This window comes from Colias eurytheme, chromosome 29 (genome assembly GCF_061535395.1).
Source record: "Colias eurytheme isolate Ceu_HAF_F1 chromosome 29, ilColEury1 Martin Lab GWU primary, whole genome shotgun sequence".
Classification (NCBI taxonomy): domain Eukaryota; kingdom Metazoa; phylum Arthropoda; class Insecta; order Lepidoptera; family Pieridae; genus Colias; species Colias eurytheme.
Genome location: NC_143008.1, coordinates 4,581,412 through 4,606,022, shown reverse-complemented (window position 1 = coordinate 4,606,022; position 24,611 = coordinate 4,581,412). Strand labels below are relative to the sequence as shown.

Here is a 24,611-nt window from a genome sequence, read left to right as displayed (position 1 = left end):
TTCGGGAATATTCCAATGTAGATAGATGGATTTGGTTGAGAGTAATTTTCCGTTCTTGGCCGGGTGTAATATGTATGACCTGTATGACCTTGACAATGTTCAAAAGAAGTATATGGAAATCCATAGCCAGTAAATTGAGGATTGCATTTATATTTATCTACTAGCGGTCCGCCCCGGCTTCGCCTGTGGTACATATTTACGTTTTCTCTACATAAAAACCAACCTCTTACTTCAAGGAATATAATAAAAAAAGAATTATCGAAATCGGTTCAGCCGTTCTCGAGTTATGCGCTTACCAACACATTTTGCGATTCATTTTTATATATAAGATTACTTGAATCAATTCAAAGATAACATAAACATTTTATCATAATCTTGAATACTATCTCCTTGTCGAGCTTTAATGCTCTGCTCTAACACTGCTGTAAGCTTATCCACTTGTCGTGAAGTGCAGTCTTCGCTGTCAGTATTTTTCTTTCTTTTTTGCGAGTATTTTCAGGAGTATCAGTCAACTCATTTGTTTGATTATGGTTTCCTTCCGGCGTCGTTTCTGATAAACTTGCACTGGTCTCATTAATTTCTAAGGTTGGCTTTAAAATTGTAATTGATCAAAGTAAATATAAGCTGATTACTATGTCCTGTTTTTCCGCTGCATCAACAATGTCGCAATCTAAATGTGATGAAGCTCCGTCAAAAATAAGAAGGCAGTTGCCTGGAGATTTATATTTTGCCAAGTGGTTGATAAAATTCACGAAAAGTTCAGTGGTCATAGAGCCTTTTGCCCCCCCTTCCCCTTTGACCTCTTCCTCCACAATATTTATTAATGAATCATAATTATTAATGAATGGTAATATATTTACCTATTTTAGGCGAACTCAATGTCCTCTTGGGTGTGTGTAGTTTACTGTCCCCAGCTTCATGGTAAGTGGCATTATCTATAGTTTTTTCTGATATAAGAGTACTACTACCATTAACTATAATAGATAATGGAAATGAAGTATTTGCATCATATACTGTTACTGGCATGGTAGTACCAATACCTGTGTCTACCAACACTGGTATTGATTCTACCGGCAGCACCCTAGCCTGCCCAGCCCCATCGCCAGTATCATCACCATCACCACCACCACCACCATCACCATCACCAGCACAAACAAAAACTGCTTCCTCGTTGTCACCACCAAATGGCACAACAAAGCCGCTTGCAGTTCTCCCCAGTAAATCGGCCACTCTGTCCAGAATGTCATCCGGAGAATGTACTCTGGAATGCCACCGCCAGTCTGTGAAAATAATAAACTGATGTACTTACTATGTACTAAATTACTTAACATTATACGTAATAAGTACCTACCTATAATTTCAAACAAAGATGAAAAAATTTTCTGTAACACTTACTTGGATGCGATTCATCCTAATTTTTGTGCTGCGTTTACGAGCAAGTTTCTTTAAAATTACCCACTTTAAATGTAGCTGCTGGGGTGATCGACGACAAACATAGGCAGTGGCATTAAATTTGTGTGTCAGGCTGACCCACTCCTCATTTTTCATCTTGTTGCTGGCGGCGTTTTTTGTTTTAGACAAAATTATTGGGCTGCTCTCAATTAAGCCCAGCAATAATTTTGTCTCATCCTTCGTCAGAGGTTTGCCTCGAACCTAAAATAAACAGATATTCTTACAAAAAATGCGTTCGAACATATTTGGCGTCACCACGAAGAAACAAAATTATTAATGGTACGGATGCGTAAAAGTCACTTACCACTTCAGAGTCCATTTCTATTTAACAAAATAGGTGTAATATCTATGTAAATCAATCAATATAATTTAACAAAATGATCAGAAAGTTTATATAAAAGTTATGAACAGAAATCGGTACCAATACAACGAAAAAAGAGCGTCCTGCGTCAGTAGAAGGCGTTTTGGCGGGCATGTCATCTGTCAAAAACAGGCAGGCGTGACGTTCCGTTTTATACAGATCTTTTAGATTTTAGATCGATTTATCACATTTAAAATTGGTAATAATATAATCTGTATAAAACTCCAAGAGCCCAACAAATACATCAAAAGTTGTAATTGGAATTGAAGTTTGTAATTGGACACGAATATTGTCCTTAGTTGGGCGAGCTTTGAAGGGGATTTCTTCACTATCTAAATAGGCTGAGATTTTCAGCCAGGCTGACTTATCCCTCACGTAAACGGGGGGAGGGGAAGGCGGTTTACGCGTCGCGGCGTTGCCCGCGGTCGGGTCTTCGGATGCCTGAGGGGCGGGGGCGCACGGCTAGGCTCGGCGCGCGAGGAATCACGAACGGTCGCGTTCCTTTTAGCGGGCGGCGCAGAGTCTTTTAACTTGCGTTTCTTTTTATATTTGACGGTTTCGAAACCGTCGGACGAATCTGAGGACTCCGCCTCCGAAGCTGCTGATGAATGAGGAGCGCTCTCGCACTCCATTCCGGTCGGGGCTTCGAACCCCGCTTCGACTGACACTGGGGACAGCGGTGGGGACTCAGGAGAGTCCCTCTGCGGTTGCGCAACGGGCGCGGCAACGTTTTGAGCCCCGGCGGTACTGCGTGCTTAAAAGGCGCGCAGTATCTCCGGGTTCTCCCTAACTAAGAAAGCCTGTGCACCTCGCTTATCAATGCTTTTGTATTAAACTTCTTTGTTACGACCTACCTCGCTATTCTGAATCATCAATAAAACACAGTCCTTCATTTTACTGCCATTTTTATTTCCAAAATGTTGTTGCTTATTATCTACTGGTTTGTGTGCTTATGGAAAATGGTCACCAAATAACCTTTCTATTAACCAAACCGAACTTCGGGGTGTCCCTGATTTCTTGCTAAAGAGAGTTTTAGATTTGGCGACCATTTGTCCATTTTGCTATACAAAAATAATTAATGATGAACATTTGAATTGTAGCCTTGTCTACTTATATAATAGGAGCGAATCATCTCATCCACTCAAATATCGTTGTACAGTGTGTTCCCTGTAAATATGCTCGTAAAACTATGCATTGAATATCCCTGAAACTTATAAAGCAAATACATTAAGCAATACTCACCACAAACTGAAGTCCAATCATTCTGAATCATATCAACATTCCAGTCCCATCTCTTACTATTCCTTTTCAAGAACTGGAGATGATATCGTTCAGGTGTTCGTCCATATGAATCAAAATATTGACCGATGCCATTCGTATCGATATGTACAGCTACTAAAAAATATTTTCAAAATTTGTCATCAACATTTTACAACTCGATATTTTCTTACTTAATGCAACTTCAGGTTGCATTTCATTGTCAAGTGACTGACATGCTTGCTCTTCTTCGATTTGTTCTCCTGGCGGATCACAACCAGTGCGCGTTAAAAGTTTGACAATCATTTGTAGCATTTCATTGCTACCTGGTCTCGGGAATTCATCGTCTTGCGCAGAGGTGAAATATACATCTGGACATTGCAGATACTTAAGTAATGAAGTTTGCTATATCTTTTTTTCAAGCACGTGAAAATTTTTTTGCCAATATTTGTACTCGCAGTAGATAACTTTTTAAGTCCAGTGACGAATAAAAAATATTTAAGTCATCTTCCTGACAAATTATGTAATTAAACGTTTGAAAATCAAACGTATTTTTAATATCTTTAGTTTGTTGTTTGAAATCAGTATGCAATATGAAGTTAATTTAAAAAATTGTATGTTGTTGAATACATTCATTTATCAAAAATAAGATATCGATTTTTAATGAATTTAAAAACGATTCCGGTGTTTCAAAATACTGTTCCGATTGAAATGTTTTACTATTAATTCTATATGTTAAAATTCGATTGCCAAAAGCGGTTTCAACAACTGTAACATTTGTTAATGAATTATGTGATTTTAAAAGATTATTTTTATGTATATTGCTTTTTAAATTGTTGTTTAGATACCTTTTATTAATATAAACATGGCATGTATCACATTTCACCTTATTGTTGTCCACGTCATTGGTTTCAATTGATGAACCTTATTTTCATTAGTAGTGTTACGTTTTACCCAAAAAAAACCTAGTGGTCGGCGATCAACCACGCTCCGTATACCAACGAATTATGTTTGTTATTTATTTTGCTCTGCTACCATAATACAACAATAGTTAAATCAAACCTAGGTACATACCTGAGATTACCACGTTGCGTAGAACATAAACTGCACATAATATGTGGTGTGTCGGTCAGTCAAATGTTATAAAAACAATAGGGGCCCCTCGGGGAGGAAAAACTATATTTACGGGAATAATAGATAATAAAAGATAATGCAAAAGAGACAATTTACGATGTGTGTACGTCACCACAGTACAGCCGCCATTGCCGTCGTCCTTCACTTCACAATAATAACTCGCGGTCAGCGCGTGATTACTAATATCAATAAAAAGTACAATTAACAATTCCGCGGGCCGCTTTTACTAATTTACTACGTGTTCAGCACGTAAAACAATCGACGACACGCTCCGATGCGCGCGTAAATAACTTCCGAGGCGACCGGTAATAACACTAAAAACACGACTTCACGCTAGCGGCGCGATTGGCGGACCCCGATAGAATGCTACAATAATTAATGCGAACCCCGATTCGTCGCCAATTGAATACATCGCGTTTCCGCTATCAGTGTGACCATTTAATTATTTTATCTATTCCGAACAAGTAGTGATACCTCGATTGATACCTGTTCCAACTTCTGGTTGACTGTAACAAAAATGAAAATTATTAGACAATATTTCTTTTGAGTTTGTACTTCAAATACTTACATCAACGTTGTTTCAACCATCAAACATTGATTATGCAACTCATCATCATACGATGAATCGAATAGTTCACGCTTCTCCATTTCATCACAAACTTTAGACAGCTCCTGATTGAATTTGCTGTTGGATTGTTCTATATTCTCTTCAATGGATGCGGAAAAGAAAGCACTGGTGCACATTTCACTGAAGTTTTCCATCTTTATCATAAAGAAGAAAGTATGTAGTACAGTAAGTAACAGTTAAGTGTTGGTAGAGCAACTGATACCCAATTTCAAACAATGTAGGTAAAATCTAATGAGTACATAGAAGTAATTTAAGTAAACAGAATCACATTCACTAATGATCATTGTTAAAAAAGTATTTTTTAACTTTTTCACTTTCTGCTATTGTCTTTGTAATATTGTATACGAGGGCGTTTGTGTTGTCGTAGATGCTATCCTTATTATTCTTTACGTAATATTTAATCCTCGTGGTAGCGCGCTTCCAGTGATCACTAGTTGGAATCTTGGATAGTTTCTTCATATCATACATTTCAATTTTTATGAGATGCGTCGCTTGATCGCCGTCGTCAGAATTTGTAAAGATGTATGATACGCCATCTCTAGCGGCTAGTGCCATAGTAGACGATAGCAGCTTCTTCCTTTTTATTTTTGGTGCCACTTCAATAACCTGTTTTGTGACTCCCACAAAGACTCCCAAAAGTCAGGTAAAATCTAATGAGTACATAGTAGACATGTGCGCCGATGCTCATTTGACCGGCGGCGGCGTCTAGCATCTAATTTGCCGGCGGCGGCGGCGTCATCGGCGTAATCGCGTGAATGGAGAAAATGAGTAAAATACGCCTAAATCTCCATTAAATTTCTTATTTATTTTTATATAATCAACATCAATATGGCACGTTTATTTGAGATCAAACATCGTATAAAATCTAAATTATATTAATAACAAAAATATTATGGCGACAATCAAAATCAGAAAGAAAAAAAGGAATTATAAAATAGGAAAGTACGAGCAAAATATAAATGACAAGTACAATTAATAATATGCAAATTATTTTACCTTTTGTACTTGTTTGGAGTGGATGTATTTGACTGTTTAATCGGATTTGGAAACTCTTGATTCTTGAATTGCGGTCGTGGTCTCGGAAATGGTTTCTTCGCCTTTTGCTGGGGTGGTGGATTATTCGCATCATTTTGTGAAGTACTTTGACTTGCCATCATGGCTGGAACCTCTTTTCACATACGTGTTAAAAAGGGATATGTGGCTAAGTTGTTTCTTGCACATGTCATAATTGTCATGTATAAAATATATTATTCTGTCGACTGAAGTAGGACTTAACTGTGACCTTTTAGCCGTAATGGTTAATCCTGCGACTGAAAAAACTCGCTCGCTTGGTATGCTCGTGGCGGGAACGCTCATTATCGCCCTAAAGCTTTGGTCTGGTGATCATGACGCACAACGCTGAGGTATGCGCCCCAACGCAGCGTCACGACGCAGCATTTACCTTCCCTGCGGAGAGGTGGTCAGTTGATTTTGCGGCAGTTACGAAGGTAGACGTGAACATGAACAATTTTGCTGTAATTATCAAACTTTTATGTTTTTTGTCTTTATTTTTATATAAAGAAGGATAGCTGCGAACTAATTCTATTAAATTGTCTTCGAAAAAATTCATATTGTCGCATTCATATATGCCGTGACGCATACCCGCACACCGCAGCGTTCAATCGAGAATGACGCCGTGTGTTGTCGTAGATGCTATCCTTATTATTCTTTACGTAATATTTAATCCTCGTGGTAGCGTGCTTCCAGTGATCACTAGTTGGAATCTTGGATAGTTTCTTCATATCATACATTTCAATTTTTATGAGATGCGTCGCTTGATCACCGTCGTCAGAATTTGTAGAGATGCATGATACGCCATCTCTAGCGGCTCGTGCCACAGTCGACGATAGCACCTTCTTCCTTTTTATTTTTGGTGCCACTTCAATAACCTGTTTTGTGACTCCCACAAAGAATGCGATTTAATATTTACAAATCACTAATAATATAATCTGCTAATAACAGTAATATCATGGATACACTAGAATTACAAAAACATATGAGAAAGATTCACCCCAGTCTAGAAAATAATGTTTATGCTGCGGGTTCTTCTCGCTTGCGCCGTGAAAATGATTCTACCATTTTACAATCTTCAATTCTAGGCCAGAAGCTAAATAAAGAAGCACTTGATTTGCCGGAAAAAGAAGAAATGGTATTTGGTGGACCCAAAATGTCATATGTGATTGTAGCTGATGAGGCCTTCGGTATTCATCGAAATTTAATGCGACCGTATCCAGGTCGATGTCTTCCTACGGACAAAAAGATTTTTAACTACAGACTGTCTCGTGCGAGACGTTACGTGGAATGTTTCATTATATTATTGAGAGACTGAGTCGGTGCAACACTGTCTTTAGGGGAAGACGGTCCAGTAAACAATCCTTGTTTTCTTGATTTACACAACATACAATTTCACTTACATTTGTTCATAGGTAATACCTTCTAAAATTCACTCTCTGACAAATTTGCACATTGGTAATGCAAAAAGATGTCACAAGAAGTCTTTGGACAAATCACCTCAAAATTTCGCATATTTCATAATACAAGAAATCTTCAACCGGGCAGTTCAATTCTTGTAAAAAAAGCAGCTTGCGTTTTGCACAACTTTATAAAGCGTCGAGCATTAAATGTCACTGACGGGGAAAATGAAGACATTTATAATCAACAAAATATGACACCCGTAATTCAAAGGACAAGGAATTCGGGGATGCAAATTCGAAACTTATTTAAAGATTATTTTAACACAGTGGGCGCGGTTCCTTGGCAAAATGACTATATGGTCATTAATCACGTTTAATGAAAATTATCTTTCCTATAATTATTGTTGAAACAACGGTTTTGTACCGATGAATGTATATTATTTTGTTATACCTACCATAGACAATAAAAACTAACAATTATAGCAACAAAAATTACCTAAGTAAATAATATTGTACGTGTTTCACTTTTTTTTCTTTAGAGGTTAGGTCATCCCACTCTGTGAACATAGCACTTCCCACATCATACCAATACTTTGCTTTTATTTCTGTTTCGATACTCGGCCAACTGAACATCGTAAAGGGCAGGTCTCTCTCACTTCAAGAATAAACTTTTCAATTTCAAACATTGTACTATTGTTTAAAAAGCTGTCAAAAAATGTCTGGAAAAATTTAAAATAAAACATTCACAGAAAAACAGTCGTCCTTACCTCGGATAACACGGTTACATTGAGGTGGTTTCTTTGGTATTATAACATCATCATCGTTTGTAAGCTCATCTTCTTGGGTATGGTTACTAATGCTAACAGTTGCAGTTTCCCCTAAAACAACAGAATTAGATTTATGTGTCGATATGGATACCGGTTTTAATAATAATCGTTATTATTTCTTATACAAGCGCGGGCCCGTTTTCTCACTTCTGTTGTTGTTACTTTCAACATCATTTGCTACTTCATTGTTTCAAATGCTGAATTAATTCTCTTTTTTAAGTCTTCTCTTGTGTTTATTTCAACTTCAGTGTACACCAGTTCCTTGGCTCGAGCCCACACGAAAAAGTCTAAAGGGGTCAAATCTGGTGACCGAGCGGGCCAAGGGATTGGTCCATCCCTGGCGATCCAGCTATCGGGAAAGTTGTTATTTAAATGTTCCCTTACATTTAACGTCCAGTGAGCTGGACAGCCATCTTGCTGAAAAATGATTTCGTGATCTGTTTCAAATATCGGGGCACCAGATTCCTCTACCAGCCTCGGTAAATCATTTTGAAGAAAATGTAATAGTCCATTGAATAAAATGTTCTAGAGTGCGTGAGTTAGTAACGTAAGATGTTTCTTCGGAAACATGTCAAGAGTCCCTAGGTAATAAACATACTAAAACCCCGGGCCACTAGGAGGAGCCCCGGAGTGGGGGGAGGGGGGAAATGAGTCCATTTTTTCATTTTTCGCTTAAATCTCAAAAACGGTACATGTTAGAGAAAAACTTTCAAGGGAAAGTTGAAAGGCCATAAAATTATCTACAAGTTGTACCTGAATCATTTTTTCCTATATCCTACCGTTTCTGAGTTATACGCAGTAAAACATGATTTTGGCTCAAACAATTTCCACATCAATCGATCAAAAAATATTTCTTTCTTCCAAAAAACTAAAATGTGCAACTTGTGACCGGTACTGATAGATTGCTCTTAATTAGGTCTATAATTGGTAAAATAAACACATTCCTCCATGGAAGCCTTTAGGAGGAATCGATTGTCAAAATATTATATTATGGTAGTTTGAGTTACTGAACTTGATCTTTTTATTTTTTTCTTCCAAAAAACTCAAAAGTGCAACTTGTGACCAGTACAGATAGATTGCTCATAATTGGGTCTATCATTGATAAAAATACCAGATTCCACCACGGAGGCGTTTACGGGGAATTGAATTTTATTAGGGTAGTTACGATACTTGAACTTTTTATTTTTTTTCTCCAAAAAAACTCAAAAGTGCAACTTGTGACCGATACTGATAGATTGCTCTTAATTAGGTCTATAATTGGTAAAATAAACACATTCCTCCATCGAAGCCTTTAGGAGGAATCGATTGTCAAAATACTATATTAGGGTAGTTTGAGTTACTGAACTTTATCTTTTTATTTTTTTCTTCCAAAAAACTCAAAAGTGCAACTTGTGACCGGTACTGATAGATTGCTCTTAATTAGGTCTATAATTGGTAAAATAAACATATTCCTCCATGGAAGCCTTTAGGAGGAATCGATTGTCAAAATATTATATTAGGGTAGTTTGAGTTACTGAACTTGAACTTTTTATTTTTTTTCTTCCAAAAAACTCAAAAGTGCAACTTGTGACCGGTACAGATAGATTGCTCATAATAAGGTCTATCATTGATAAAAATACTAGATTCCACCACGGAGGCGTTTACGGGGAATTGAATTTTATTAGGGTAGATACGATACTTGAACTTTTTATTTTTTTTTCTTCCAAAAAAACTCAAAAGTGCAACTTGTGACCAGTACCGATAGATTGCTCATAATTAGGTCTATCATTGATAAAAAAACCAGATTCCACCATGGAGGCGTTTAGGAGGTATTGAATTTTATTATGGTAGTTACGATACATGAACTTTTTAACTAACTACCCTAATAAAATTCAATTCCCCGTAAACGCTTCCATGGTGGAATCTGGTATTTTTATCAATGATAGACCTAATTATGAGCAATCTATTTGTACCGGTCACAAGTTGCACTTTTGAGTTTTTTGCAAGAAAAAAAATAAAAAGTTCATGTATCGTAACTACCCTGATAAAATTCAATTCCCCGTAAACGCCTCCGTGGTGAAATCTGGTATTTTTAGCAATGATAGACCTAATTATGAGCAATCTATCTGTACCGGTCACAAGTTGCACTTTTGAGTTTTTTTGGAAGAAAAAAATAAAAAGATCAAGTTCAGTAACTCAAACTGCCCTAATATAATATTTTGACAATCGATTCCTCCTAAAGGCTTCCATGGAGGAATGTGTTTATTTTACCAATTATAGAACTAATTAAGAGCAATCTATCAGTACTGGTCACAAGTTGCACATTTGAGTTTTTTGGAAGAAAGAAATATTTTTTGATCGATTGATGTGGAAATTGTTTGAACCAAAATCATGGTTTACTGCGTATAACTCAGAAACGGTAGGATATAGGAAAAAATGATTCAGGTACAACTTGTAGATAATTTTATGGCCTTTCAACTTTTGCTTGAAAGTTTTTCTCTAACATGTACCGTTTTTGAGATTTAAGCGAAAAATGAAAAAATGGACCCATTTCCCCCCTCCCCCCACTCCGGGGCTCCTCCTAGTGGCCCGGGGTTTTAGTATGTTTATTACCTAGGGACTCTTGACATGTTTCCGAAGAAACATCTTACGTTACTAACTCACGCACTCTAGACCCCCCTTGGAGGGACTCATTCAATGGACTATAAATAATTATCGCTATTTAAATTTTCCGATAAGAAGTGAGGCCCAATCAACGTCCTGCCAATTACTTCTGCCCACACAGACTGAAACTTCCTCTGGAATGTGATTTGCTTTTTCCAGTGTGGATTATTGTGCTTGTCGGCCCATTCGTGGGTATTGTGGAAATTAGTTACGCCCTCTCTACTAAATTTGCTCATCCGTCCATAAGATTGATTTTAAAAACCACCCATCTTCAATTTGAGAAGGTAAAGGCAGAACTGAATCCTTCTTTGGGGTTCGTGCTCTTCTAAACCCTGCACATCCGTGCCATCGAATGTATATTTGCCATTTTGGTGCATGGTGTGCTACACCTAAATGTTCAAATTTCGAGCTACTGCTCTGGAACTCGTGGTAGGATCCGCTGCAAATGCAGCCAAAATGTCTTTTCGACACCAGACTTCCTTCTTTTATTTTTACCTTTAATGGATATCCACTGTCTCCTAACAAATAATTTCCTCTGTATTCACCTGCTTCAAACTTAATATATTATGTACGACAGCCTTGGTAAATTGTAGCATCATGAGTTGATCCAGGCCAGCGGGCCACCACATTTGTTATCAATAAATTTGCAGTACTTATTGTTTGCATATTGACAGACGTGTATTTCGGAATAACTCAGTATCATCTCCTCCTAAAATTGATGTGAGTGAAACAGATGTATGCATAATGCATCTGCCCCATACCCCACTAGGGGAAATGGGACTTCACTCACACACACTACATTCGATTTACTAAGCAAGCTCGTAGTACCCTGCCTTGCATAAGGTCTTCTTGGTTGCTGGGATGAGCCGTACCGGTTTGATCTGGTCCCATGTCACCAGAATCTTCGTGCTCAAGGTAATAACAATATAAACAGGTTGTGGCAAACGAGCTTGTACTGCAATATTATGCAGGACACAACATGCGGACACAATGTGAGGTTCATAATGCAGGGTTCTATGTTTGAGTAAACACCTCCAACGTGCTTTCTGTAAACCGAAGCAACGCTCAATACAGTTCCGTGCTTGCACATGACGAGTAGTGTACACTTCGTCTCTCGACCCAGGTGCAGCATTCAATATTGGCGTCATTAGCCAGCGCCTTTGGGCGTATCCAGAATCACCTTAAAATTTGATTAATTCATAACGCAAGCTGTCTGAGCCTAAATATTTTTTTTTTTTTTAAATATTATATACTTAAGTTATTTACCTAATAACCAAGACTGTTCCCCATGCTGATTAAGTAACGCATGTAGGTTTCTACTTTACTGGATGAGAAAATGAAGGCATCGTGTGAAGCTCCACCATATTTCGAATTTACATTCAAAATTTTTAATTTTTGGTCACAAATCTGAAAATGATTTAACCATCTAGATTTATATACCTAACTAACTCAATTTATTTACTAATATTTTAGTACTGTTGTCAATTAGTCTAAAAAATATGTTTTATTGATATAATTTTTTAAGAATAGAAATATATAAATTTTTCATATCAAAATAAGTATAAATCAAATTAATTCAGCTGTTGCAAAGCATACCATTTGAACATTCAAGGAGTGGTATCCTTTCCTGTTAAAATAATTATGCTCGATGATTTTTGGCTTGATTATGGCTTCATGCGTACAGTCAATACAGCCAATAACGCCAGGGAAATTAAATTTACATTGAAGATTCTATTCTATTCGATTCTACTGTCGTAAGTGCCTTTTGTCTCAGCGTTCTGGATATATTAATCGTGAATTACCTATCGCATCGACTATCTAGCGTCCTCATAGCATGAACGGCATTTGTGAGTGCGACGTTGCCAGATTTCGGTTTACTATCTCTTTCTTTTATTAACGCTATATTACTATATTACAACATTGTTTTATGTATGTAGCAATATTCATGGCGTAAGTTGGGGCATCAAATTTTTGTGTTGCTTCATTGTATCAGGCTACTATTTTGGTTGCGTATGCTAAAGTGTCATAATATTGTGGTTTTAATACTTGTTCAAAGCTATTGATATTTGGGTTCAGCTTAGTTATTTCCACAAGCAATTTCGCTAACTCCCTCATCTTACGTGAGACTACAGTTGCAAAATGATCCTCGCGATGTATTCTCAAATATTGAGCTCCAAACATACAAATTAATTTATCTTTTTAGCTACTAATGATATCTTGTCTGGTTTCATACGAGGAAACACGTTTTTCATTAAATTATTGTCGACTTTAACGTAACGTACAAGAAAATTTTGTGCATCAACTTGTGCATGACTTGTAAAAGTTGTATTATTGCATTTTTTTGCATGTCTCCACAGTTGTTTCCTTGAATAAAAACCTAAACATTTGGAACACGGTAAATAGTCGGCCTTTTCAGAAAACCTACACTTCTTCAGAAAACCTACACTTCTTCACTGGTTTGAATGCAGTTTGTGAATTACTTACATTATTACCCTTTTTTTGTAGATCGCTAAATTTATGTTTATTTAGGATGTGATAATGCTAATTGCACTTCAGGTTCAGATAAGTGGTTTCGAACCATATGACGTGAAAAATTCTAAATAGAATTTTCACAGCAGAAATGTAATGAGTTCAATATTTTAAGGTATAATTAGATATCGACACAATGGCGGCAATCGAATTGAAATTCTGTAACGCGACTTGTCTAAATACTACCTATAAAAAATATACAACTTACATGTAGTAAAACACTTAGTCGAAAGATTTTTTTCGACTAATGATATTATTTTTCTACTCCGAAGTCCTCGGGAATTCATCATCATTTTTACCTTTTTAATGCAACAATCATTTTTACCTTTTTAATTATTGCTGGATTCTCGATGGTCTTTCAAAGTCACTTCTTTGTACTGTAAATCCTGCAAAACAATGCAAATCTATTTATCAAAGTATAAGGACGTTATTGTAACACTTATCTAATATCAATATAATCACCTTTAATGTGTCTGTGTCTATGTCTGAAGGTTCAACAGCAACAGCCTCAATCAGAGGGTCAAACCCACCAACTTCTATTGACTTGTATTTCTATATAAAACAAAAAAAAAACAAGCATAATAAATTATATGACAGTAGATTGAATTCATTGTTGCAATAAAATAATTAAGCTTTTAAAGGATATGTTCGATCTTGATTGTCATCATGAAATACTGGTGGAAGGCCTACAGCTGTCAGTTTTATGTGCATTAAGAATTCTTCCTCCCAGGGTTCCATTTTCAGATCTGGATTCGGCGGTCCTCCTCCAGTACCCGTGGCATGTTTCCTATGGCCAGCGACTTTATCTTTTACAGTTTTTTTTTCATATTTTCCCATTTCTTTTTTACTTTGCTGCACCTAGATTAAAAATACTCCATTGCTTAAAAATAAAATAAATATATTTATTATTAGTGTATGATTAGTATTAGAAATGCAAAATAACAATATAAATACCTGTTTGTGGTGTTCTGAGAATTAAATTCTAATGCAATCTTATTCCATTGCGCTTGTTTTGCTTGCCAGGATACCGCATCACTCTTTTTATTTTCAATAATTTTAAAATATTTTATAAATATTTTTTGTAGAACCTCCAACTCACTACTTGTGTAGTTAGGGCTTTTTTTATGTATATGATACATGTACATGGATACATGTATCCATTAAGGTTTCGTTTTGAAAACAGAAGTTTTCTGAAAACGAATCCTTACGTTTTGTTTTAAAAATCTAATTATATATATTTATTAAATTACTTAAATTTACAACGATTCTTTCTAATAAGATAATACGAAATTTCGAATAAGATACGCTTGAAAATATTTTTAGGTTAGGCAACTATTTAGCTTAATTATAAAATCCACTTAAAATAAACAGTGAAAATACTTACAAAGTAATTCTTTTTGGTTACCTACCAATCGAAATTTACACAATTATTAATTATGTTGTTACTTGAGGCGCACTTTAAGGTCAAGAAATATGTCACTTAATTATTTTGACGCTTAGGGCAGCACTGAGGCGTAAATTCAGACTAGGTCGGGATTGAAATACGCTATTATGAAATTAAGCTTCACCTCATATTTATTCCTAAGATCAGTGACAACTGAAATACCGGCCCTTATTGTGGTTGCCATGTTTTCCTCGGTTTTCTTTTGACGGAATTCTGAAGCTGTAATTTTTCTTTTGAACAGTTCTAATAAATTTTTCGGAAATTGCAAGAGTATGCATGAATAAAACTTTACACATTCGAATGCGAGTCTCATTGTGGGGCAAATAATAAGCGTGATTGAGATTTGGTATTGTTTTTAGCGCTGATAGTAACAAAAAGTTAATTGGCATAACCTTGGCAAGTCTGTCCAAAATTCTGGTAGCTTGGTGGACTCGCTTATCAATGCCAACGCCGCGCCTGACGCCCCTTCCTTGATCTCCGTGTCTGATGCTGCTGCTTTATTCATTTTTCTTCTTTGATTGAGCCGATGAGTTAATAGCCGATGAGCTGATGAGCCGCCTGCCGCTGTAGTCGCCACGTGCCACGCGCGCTCTTCGATTGCGTCACGCTAACTTCCTGTCGCCGTGCCGCGAGGAATTTGATCTCGAACAAAACTTACCCCACAGCCAATGTCACTAATTACGCCGATTCCCTTCACTACAAACTTTCGAACTTTCGAAGAGAGTTCTTCGTCGGGGTCACCAGTTTAGTGTACAGAGGCTGGGGTCTTCAAATTAAATACTGGATATGCTGAACTACTTTATTACACGTTAACTTAGGTAGGCGAGTGGCAGGCGACTGACTCTCGCAGGAGTGTCGCCATTCGCCACGCCACAAACATCGATGAATTTACAATATTCGATTACTGCGAATAATAACACACACTACATTACTTATTGTTACTATCAATAAGTAACAATTAACTTTCTAAGTAGTGATAACCACTCGTGTTAATAATAATAATTACGTAAGAGAGCAGATTCCAATTTTCCCTTCATACATTAACGGGCTTAGGACCGTCATAATAAAAAAAAAGAATTATGCGAAGTGTTTATTATGGCGTATTTAAAAAATTGGAATCAGCTATTTACCATAATTCAAAACAAACTTACCTAATCAACCCGACATAATAATTTCAAGTGTATTTTAAAATGTATTCAAAATGGAGTCCGTTTCTCTCAATACACAGTCTAGCACGTTTTCTAAAATGTCTTTTTAACAAATTACTTGTCTCGTTTTCACTATTAACGTCATTGAACGCACTAATTATTTTATTTTTGAGGTCCTCAACACTTTGGGCCTCCTCAACGTAAACACGTCTTTTCACCTCACCCCATAAATAAAAGTCCATTGGCGTCAAGTCCGGTGCAGGTGGTACAGGTTCTCCGGGCCCAATCCACTTTTGGCCGTATTTTGTATTCAAAAAATCACGCACTTCACTTGAGTAATGAGGCGGAGCGCCGTCGTGTTGATAAGAATAATTTCTAAGGTAGGCTAGTGGCACATCTTCTAATAATTCCTCAATTACACCGCGTAACATTGCTAAATAATTACCACCTGATAATCGTCCTTCAATAAAGACAGGGCCAACAATTATGTTGCCAATTATGCCAGCCCAGACATTGACACTAAAGCGGACTTGATGGTAATTATTTGTGATTACGTGTGGATTATTTAGCGCCCAAAAATGTTCGATTTTACGATTTAAATGTCTCAATAACCATTGACAAAACTGTATTCGGGTGGTTCCATCGTTGCCGTGTAGTGATTGCACGGGTTGGTAGCGATAAGGGTGAAAACCAGAAGAGTTTAACAGCTTCCACACGTAGTGTTGGCTGACATTAAAGCGTCGAGCGGTGATATAGGATCATATGGGCGTAATTCTGACGGTGGTGTTTTCCAAGCTTCCTCATTGTATCAGTGTTGGAAAATGGCACATTATTGCCAGAAGAATTTTCCTCTTAGGACGTACTTATTAAAACGCTATCCCAATGAGACTTAGAGCGTATACGCACTACGCGATGCGGCTACCGCAGACCGCACAGTGCGCATAGAAATGAATATTCCGTACATAATTGTGCTTGCGGTCAGCCGGACGGCTACCCGCAATGCGGCTACCCGCATAGTGCGTATACGCTCGAAAAAACTTACAATTACAGATTCTCTAGGCCCTAGAGAATCTGTAATTGTAAGTTTTTTCCCTAGAGTCTAGGGCAAGACGCATAGTAGAAAATGGATTCGGTATTTTAGCATCTCGCTTTCGCGTTTTGGGAAAACCTATCCAGTTGCAAGAGGAGACCACAATAAAAATTATTCGAACTACATGCGTACTGCACAACTGGTTACGGAAATCTTCACCACACATCTACACTCCTGGTAGTGTAGATTATGAAGATCTTACAAATTTCACTGTCAACCTTGGAACGTGGAGATGAGAAATAAATGCATTACCGAGTATCGCCCGATCGCGAACAAATAACAGATCAAAAGCAGTTGCCGAAAAATTGAGAGAAAAATATAAAAACTACTTCTGTAATGACGGTGCTGTCTCCTGGCAAAGTCGTATGATTAATAACTAAAAATGTAACATTTATCAGTGAAATAAAGAATTAGGTACTCATCAGATTGGATGTTGTTTTCTTTTCTTTGGCTAGACCGACCATACGCACGCGTATTTCCATACATATGACAAGCGCGACTGACGTACGCACTGGATGGTCGGTGAAGCTCTGCAACCGGCCTTAAATAAGAACAATTTGGCAAAACGCAGTGAAATATAAGGACTTAAACCAATTAATTGTTTTCATTATATAATCCATTATATCAAACCATTTTATGGATGGTTTGTACACATCGTCTGCGCTAGCGCCACTCTTCTTGCTTTTTTCGTTTTTACTCAATTGTTGATTGTAGGTGGACCGTAATTTTTTTATTTTATTGGTTACCTCTCCGGTGTTACCTAGGTGCATTTCTTTTGCGATATTTTCCAAAGATTCTTTTCTCATATCTCTATTTCGATAGTTTTTATCGAAACAATTCCATAGGTTTTCTTGTTCTCTGTAGAGTTTCATGAAAAAATTGTTTTAAAATAGATAGTTTTTCTTTATAAACGCCTATATTCACTTAAGAACAAATGCTACTATGATATAAATTGCAAAAAGTTACACAGTGTTGCCTGTGACGTCATATTTTTGATCTACCATTCGCGCATTGTTTTTTACCAACGTTGCAGGAATTCCAAAAATCTTGGACCATTCAATGTAGCGGGCAAAATAAGAGGCCAATTAAGATATCGTCTATCATTCCAGCCCATACATTTACCGAAAACTTGTGCTGAAAGCCACAGGTGATCGTTTCTATGATTTGCATATCCTGTTCTCGTAAAAGTTGCTTCATCGGTCCATATAATCCTCTTTAAAAAATTGGGATTAGATCGCACTTCTCGTGATATCCACGAACAAAAAATTAAGGTAATTTAATTTAAAAGTTAGGGTAGTTAATTAAAAATGTATTTATCAAACCATTTATTTATTTTAATTTACAATTAAATACGTTTACAACTCAAATAAATCAATCAGTAGTAATGTACTCCACGGCAGTAGTATTTCCTTCTGAATTACGAACTGTTCTAACCAACAATACATTTTCTTGTCGAGGCTCTAATTTTTCAATAAAATCCGAGTGGATTTCTGTATATTCGATCTCTGCAGCTGGAGTATTGGGGTGGTGGGTTATTAGAGGAGAGTATGTAGATATAGGAGTATTATATATAATTTATTTATTAATATAACATCAGAGGTCCACTTGTAAGTATTATTTCTTAATTACTATGTTAGTTTACATTGTTTTATACAGTTTACATTTACATTAATTTAAATATTATCATTATTGAATATTTTACCATTTATAATTAGTCATTTTATTTTTATTAATATAAGATGTGTGTACTTTCTCACAATGGTGCAAGTACGCACAATCGAATCTGTCTGCAATCATTTTAAGAGCGCTATTGGTACTGCCTCGCACCCGGCGCACCAGAGATGTACATCTCTAAATGTTATGGGAGGTGAAATAAACCTCTTTTTAAAAAAGGATTTTATTATTTAAAACTTAGTTTACAACACAATGATTAATACACAGACTTATATAGATTTGCCGGCAACCGTACCCTTAGGATGTTGGAAGTAGACATTGAGATTGAGTATTTAGTGTTGTTGTGGACTGTATATATTGGGGTTTGTGCTCAAAGAAACACCATTCCTACGACATACATTTATTTCACCTATTTACACTGTTACAACTTATTTCCTTATTCACTAATACTAATTATTCAGTACTACTGAAAAAATTTTATATTTAACTTGACTGCGTACATACTGGCTATATGTTAACAGTGTTTTTGTTTTGATTGTAACAGTTTGGTTAACGTCTTCTACAAAAGCTAATGATTTAGTGGAAATCTTTTGTTTTACTGCTTCCATGAAATATGAATTTATTGTAGATGTCAGTACACAGTAAATTGGTAAAATACTGCCGACCTCTTAACGTGGTAATACTGCCTGCATTAATATTTGAAACCGTTAAGGTACGTTTACACGCTTGCCAAGCCTTGGCAAACTACAAACAGTCCCAAGCCTCCACAAATCTCGTTTGGCGTTTGAAAGGCGTTTATACGCTTGTGTATGCGTCAGTCTGCAATATACATCCAAGCATGGCGGACACCGAATTTGTGACGGCTATTGCATTTGGTTTAACGTACTTTTATTTGAAACCAACGCTTTTAAACATAAGTTACACCTTGCTAAGCAGACTATCAAAATAATAATTATAAATGTATCGTAGGAACATGCCTGCGCCAGAACGCACGTTCACGTTTTTTTTTCAAGTGTTTGCGAAAAGTAGTCATCAATATCTCTTTTTTATTTTTTATTACCTTTACTGGCCTTCCAGTAAGTTCAGAAAGACGAATCCATGCATCTGCTTGTTTCTTCTTATCTTTATGATTTGCATCTTTCGGATTCCAGATGCATGGTTCCACTTGGTAATGTTCCAGAAACGAAAGACTCTCCTCATTCGACCAGCAACTCATTTTTTATTTATTTTTTGTAAAATTAAGCAAGCGTGTACTCGCCGCGAGATCACGATGGCTACTAAACGCGGACCAACATGTAAATGCATCGCAAGCGCTTACCGCAAACGCCCTTTGATCTGCGTAAAAAAACCGACACTCGACTGGATCGGAAGCAAGCAGGCACAAGCCCACGCAAGCCAAGCCAAACGCCCTTTTTACATGCTTGCGATTGTCGATGCTTGCCAAGGCTTGGCAAGCGTGTAAACGTACCATTACACCTTCTACAAAATTAAATGGCAAATTTTGTAACGCAATTATCTCAGCCACTAATTTATCAATTTCGTTTGTTTGATTAATAATTTTAATAAATTAATACACATGACACACACATTCACATACTAACTTTCACAACACTTATTTTTCGGTTTATCCAATTAAGTATTTGTAATTTCGTAATTTGATTGCTGACTTGTTTATGACTTGTGCATCAGAAGTAAACAATTAATCCAAAAGACGCGCGCGGCGCGTGTCACTCAGCCGATTAAAACAACTTGTCGTAACTTGTCTCATGAAATTATCCGGAACATATATTTCAGTTTTGGTTACGGATATCATTGAGATAATATTAATATGGAGACGACACCGCCTACATCACTTATGTTCCACTCAACATACGTCATGTGACGTATGTTGAGCGGTATTTTTTAATGGTTTTAAAGTGAAACGCATCAAACATGCCTTCGTGTGTGTTACGATATTGCACAAATAATACAAATAATACGGAAAAGTGCAAAGGAATAACTTTCATCGTTAAGTACCTAACTAGATAATAATTTTTAAAACTTAGTTAGAGCAAAAAAATGGCGCACAGATTTTGTTCGTGGTGTCTCCTCCATACGTAGTAATATTATCTCAATGACGGATATGGATATTTTTTATTTCGGATATACGATAGTTTCGGTTCTACGAATCCTTAACATCCTTGATTAAAACATGTAGTGATGGATGCCAGATAAGGCACACCCATTTTGTGATTCTAACTGGGGATCTCGAGTAATATCTACCTTTATCTACTATTTTGAGTTGACTTATCATTTTTTATCACCTTTTCCAAGAGGAGCTCTAGGACGAGGCACATAGAAGAGGAGGAGGTAGGGGAAGAGGACGGATTATGAGGAGAGTACATAATTGAAGAGGAAGGGATTTGACTAGCTTGTTTTCTTCAGACATAATATGTTTAATATTTTGTCGTCTTGAGTGTTCAGGACAAACTGGGTCTGTAGCAAAATGAGAACCTGTACAACTGACACATGCATCGGCAGACTCAGAAACATTACAATCAATGCCATCATGTTCCTTCGCACAGCGGAAGCAACGAGGTTTTGCTCAGCACTGGGATTTAATATGGCCAAACCTGCAGCACTTCCGGCATTGAATAGTTGGTAGTTGGTATGTCACAATAATTAAAGAAGATTTATATAAGAAAACTCTATCAGGTAATATTTGCCCTTGCAAAGTAAGGACAACAGTAGACGTCGGAATCCACTCAGTAGTTTCATCAGTTTTTTTTTATGGTTGAGTCTTCGAGCCTTTAAAACAATTCCAAAGCCTTAGGGAATCTCTAAAGCAAAGCAAACAATGCACCACGTACCTTTGAGATGCTGCAGCACTCGATGAATTTGCGCCAATTATCCGATTGCGATACACGTGTTTTCAATGCCCGCCGCGCGCGCACAGCAGATGAGCGGCTCGATCGAAGGCGGAAGTACAAAGCGCAAAAACCGGCAACATAGGGAGCAGTGAGCAGGACGATGAGCACGACGAGTGGCATGACGAGTAACGTTGCCACACTATGTCTCTGCCTACTTTCCTCGTTACTTCCCATGCCACTCGTCGAGTGTGTGGCCGGCGTATTAGGTGTTGATTTTTTCCCAATGCCCTTTCCTTTTAAAGATAAAAGTTTTGAAGTAGTTTCTGCTGTCTGCTTTATTGTTCTTTTTTTGTATGTTTTTCAGGTTCCTGATTTTCATGCCTTTCTATTTTTTCAGCACTTTCACTTTTTCCTGTCACCACATCTTCTTTCTTCTCTTCTTTTTGGGTTCTTTAATAGCTGTCATGGAGCCGAAGCGCATTTCCTTCAAAAAATTTAAAAAAAAAACTGTCATGTACAGCAGTTTTGTTGCATCTTCATTATTTTCTACTTCAAGAGGAAGTCTGGCTAGAACTTATTCACGGACAATTTCACATTTTCTTAATCCAGCGGCAATAATCCTGCATAATGCTGTGGTCCGTAGCTACCTTAATTATGCCTCGTTTTTATTGGAACCATGTAATAAGACCGGCAATCACATTTGGGACAAAATCCAATCTAATAATCTAAGTGGTCCAATGTACAATGAAGGTTGTCGATTCAACAATGATGTAAACCAATCTGAGCCAGCTAGTTGGTTCGTTTTCTAAGATTAGACACCTTACATTTGTTAGACATACCAAGCTGAAATGCGAAATTCCGAAGTTCTTTGGGAGACAACCCGAAATAGACACTTGAAGACAAAAGTAATATACTTTTTTCCAACTATGCTTCCTGTTCATAACTAAAAATCTGTCTATTGTTTTGGTATCCTATTTTTGTAGAGGGTGTTAAGTCCTCACAGGTCCATTCCAGGCTCCCGGCGTTATGTAAGGCGGAGAGTTTCTTAGAGGATAGTCCAGTGCATACTTGGGTAGCATGAACAATTTTTTTTTGTATAGAGAAACAGCCCTACAGCTCTGAGCAGTCGGCGGCCAAGGTAGTAAAAAAATTATATAACTGGGCTATGGAAAGGGGGTGTAAAAGAAACCAATGCAAAAAATTCATAAATTCATTTGAAATCGATTTGAAGAATAAAATAACAAATTTAAATTATTTTAATTTTAATTTAGTTCCTTCTTCAATCGCAGTTAGATTTTCACGTTCTGCATCCATAACGGCATGCGCTGTTTTTTCCCATTGGTCACAAATTTCCGTGTGTTTTTTCCGGTACATCTGTTGCGTCATTGTGGGAAGATTCATGGCTACATACAATCCTTGAAATTGTTTTAAGCCAATGCCTACATTAGTAATTCCAGAAACAGCTGCCGTGTTTATGTCTAGGTTCTGAGTTGGCTGTGGATCTGACGTATTCAGTTTGAATTCACCTCTGCACATATTACACGCTAGTTTCAATTTGGAATATAAACCCACTTTAGTTTCTCCTATTATGTTTAAATTAGATAGAGTACAACCAAATTGAGGGGCATGATTCGATATAATTTTTATTTTTTTTTAGGAAGTACACCTTGTCTATTATCACTCTCTCTGCTGCATCGTACAAATTTTCATCTTGAACTTTATCCTCAGCTTGTTGGTGACTCTTTCGAGTAGCTCGTCATTTCAATGAACTGTAATGAAAAAGTAATGAAAAATATAAGCAGGTTATTTATTCATATACGAAAAAGCGAGTATGGATACTATTTTTAAATAAACATACGCAGTCGACGACACACATTCCTCCAGAACTTAATTTCGATCAATTTCGTTGGATTGTACGATATTTTTCCATATTTTTAAATTTACGTATTATTTTATCGAGAGCCGACTAAAATCATGTGATTATTCTTCACTTACACCGCAACTTCGTTCTGTTCTGAGACTCTCAGGATAAGGCTTTAAAACAAAACGAAATAATGCTTCCTTTCGCTAAATTGTGTTTTGAGGAATTCATTAAGTTGAATCCAATTTGAGAATTCCTTTATTGAACATGCATATTGTGCTTTGCCCTGAAGCTGCATTTTTTAGCAGAGCAGTAAATAAAACAAAGTCAAAATAATCAATATTTATTGTTTAAAATAATTACCACTGAACAATCAGCGCTGGTTTAAAATAGCTGGCTTATGGCTAGCAGAATAGTAGATAAAACACTTAATTAAAGTTAAAATAATCAATATTTATTCTTAAAAATAATAACCACTCAATAATCAGCTTGTCGCGCCAATTGGTCTCCGCCCCTTTGATCATTTTTTCATTAAAATTATAAATTGATGTATTAAATTGGTAACGAATACTATTAATTTATTATCTGAACGAAATAGAATGTTACTACTGCATTGGTGACAAAATATCAAATAAAAAGGAGTCGCAGTCAGGGATCGATAATCGATTTATTTGGAGACAGATCTACCATTCTGAGCACAGAGCTATTATTAAAGTAACAAAACTGTTATTATAAGAACAAAGTTTATATTCATATAATGCAATATAATATTATTGGTTATCGATCTCTTATTTTACACATATATTAACATTAATTTGATAATTCATACCTGGAAACAATTTTTGTTTATCTTAGAACAAAAATATTTCATGGTGATAGATCTATTTATTAGGTGATACAACTTAATGACAAATATAAATTTTGGTGATAGAAAATATAGTTCCCTTTTGATTTTAGCTACTAGTGTCAGAAAGCTGCGTGTTCAATGCACGTCGGGGTCCCACAACTGTGGAGGAAGGAAGGTAGAATACCTCCATCGAATAAGTGAAGTTTCTTGACATACTCGATTTGCCGGCCGGCCTCTCCAGATTATAGCCTGGGTAGAGAGGCTGTATTAGAGGGGGAAGAAATCTGCGTTTCGGTTAAAAAGAGCAAGGCCGGCTTTTCCGTCACAAGATGGTAGTGGATGGCATTGATGTTGGAATGTAAGCCCCTGATGTTACAAAAGTTAACGCAGAGCGTAGAAGGGCGTGCAAAGGTC

General features: G+C 36.7%; 2 protein-coding genes and 1 pseudogene across 3 annotated transcripts; all 3 read right to left on the bottom strand.

Moving 5' to 3' along the window:
• Positions 1-335: 335 nt before the first annotated feature.
• Positions 336-4,495, bottom strand: LOC149896219 (uncharacterized). Of its 2 annotated transcripts, none has more exons than XM_090118064.1 (4): positions 4,145-4,495; positions 3,056-3,208; positions 1,396-1,653; positions 336-1,280 (listed from the first exon to the last, which is right to left on the bottom strand). In XM_090118064.1, the coding sequence occupies exons 2-4, from the start codon at positions 3,074-3,076 to the stop codon at positions 1,068-1,070; spliced, it is 492 nt and encodes a 163-aa protein (XP_089974190.1). In that variant the 5' UTR covers positions 3,077-3,208; positions 4,145-4,495; the 3' UTR covers positions 336-1,067. The 2 variants fall into 2 exon arrangements, with proteins under 2 accessions (XP_089974190.1, XP_089974191.1); XM_090118065.1 differs by having other exon boundaries at positions 3,056-3,205.
• An 8,202-nt stretch (positions 4,496-12,697) lies between these two features.
• On the bottom strand, positions 12,698-13,378 carry LOC149896218 (uncharacterized; annotated as a pseudogene).
• On the bottom strand, positions 13,253-15,430 carry LOC149896217 (uncharacterized). Its single transcript, XM_090118276.1, has 3 exons — positions 14,708-15,430; positions 13,918-14,641; positions 13,253-13,827 (listed from the first exon to the last, which is right to left on the bottom strand). The coding sequence occupies exons 2-3, from the start codon at positions 14,119-14,121 to the stop codon at positions 13,696-13,698; spliced, it is 336 nt and encodes a 111-aa protein (XP_089974402.1). The 5' UTR covers positions 14,122-14,641; positions 14,708-15,430; the 3' UTR covers positions 13,253-13,695.
• Positions 15,431-24,611: the final 9,181 nt, after the last annotated feature.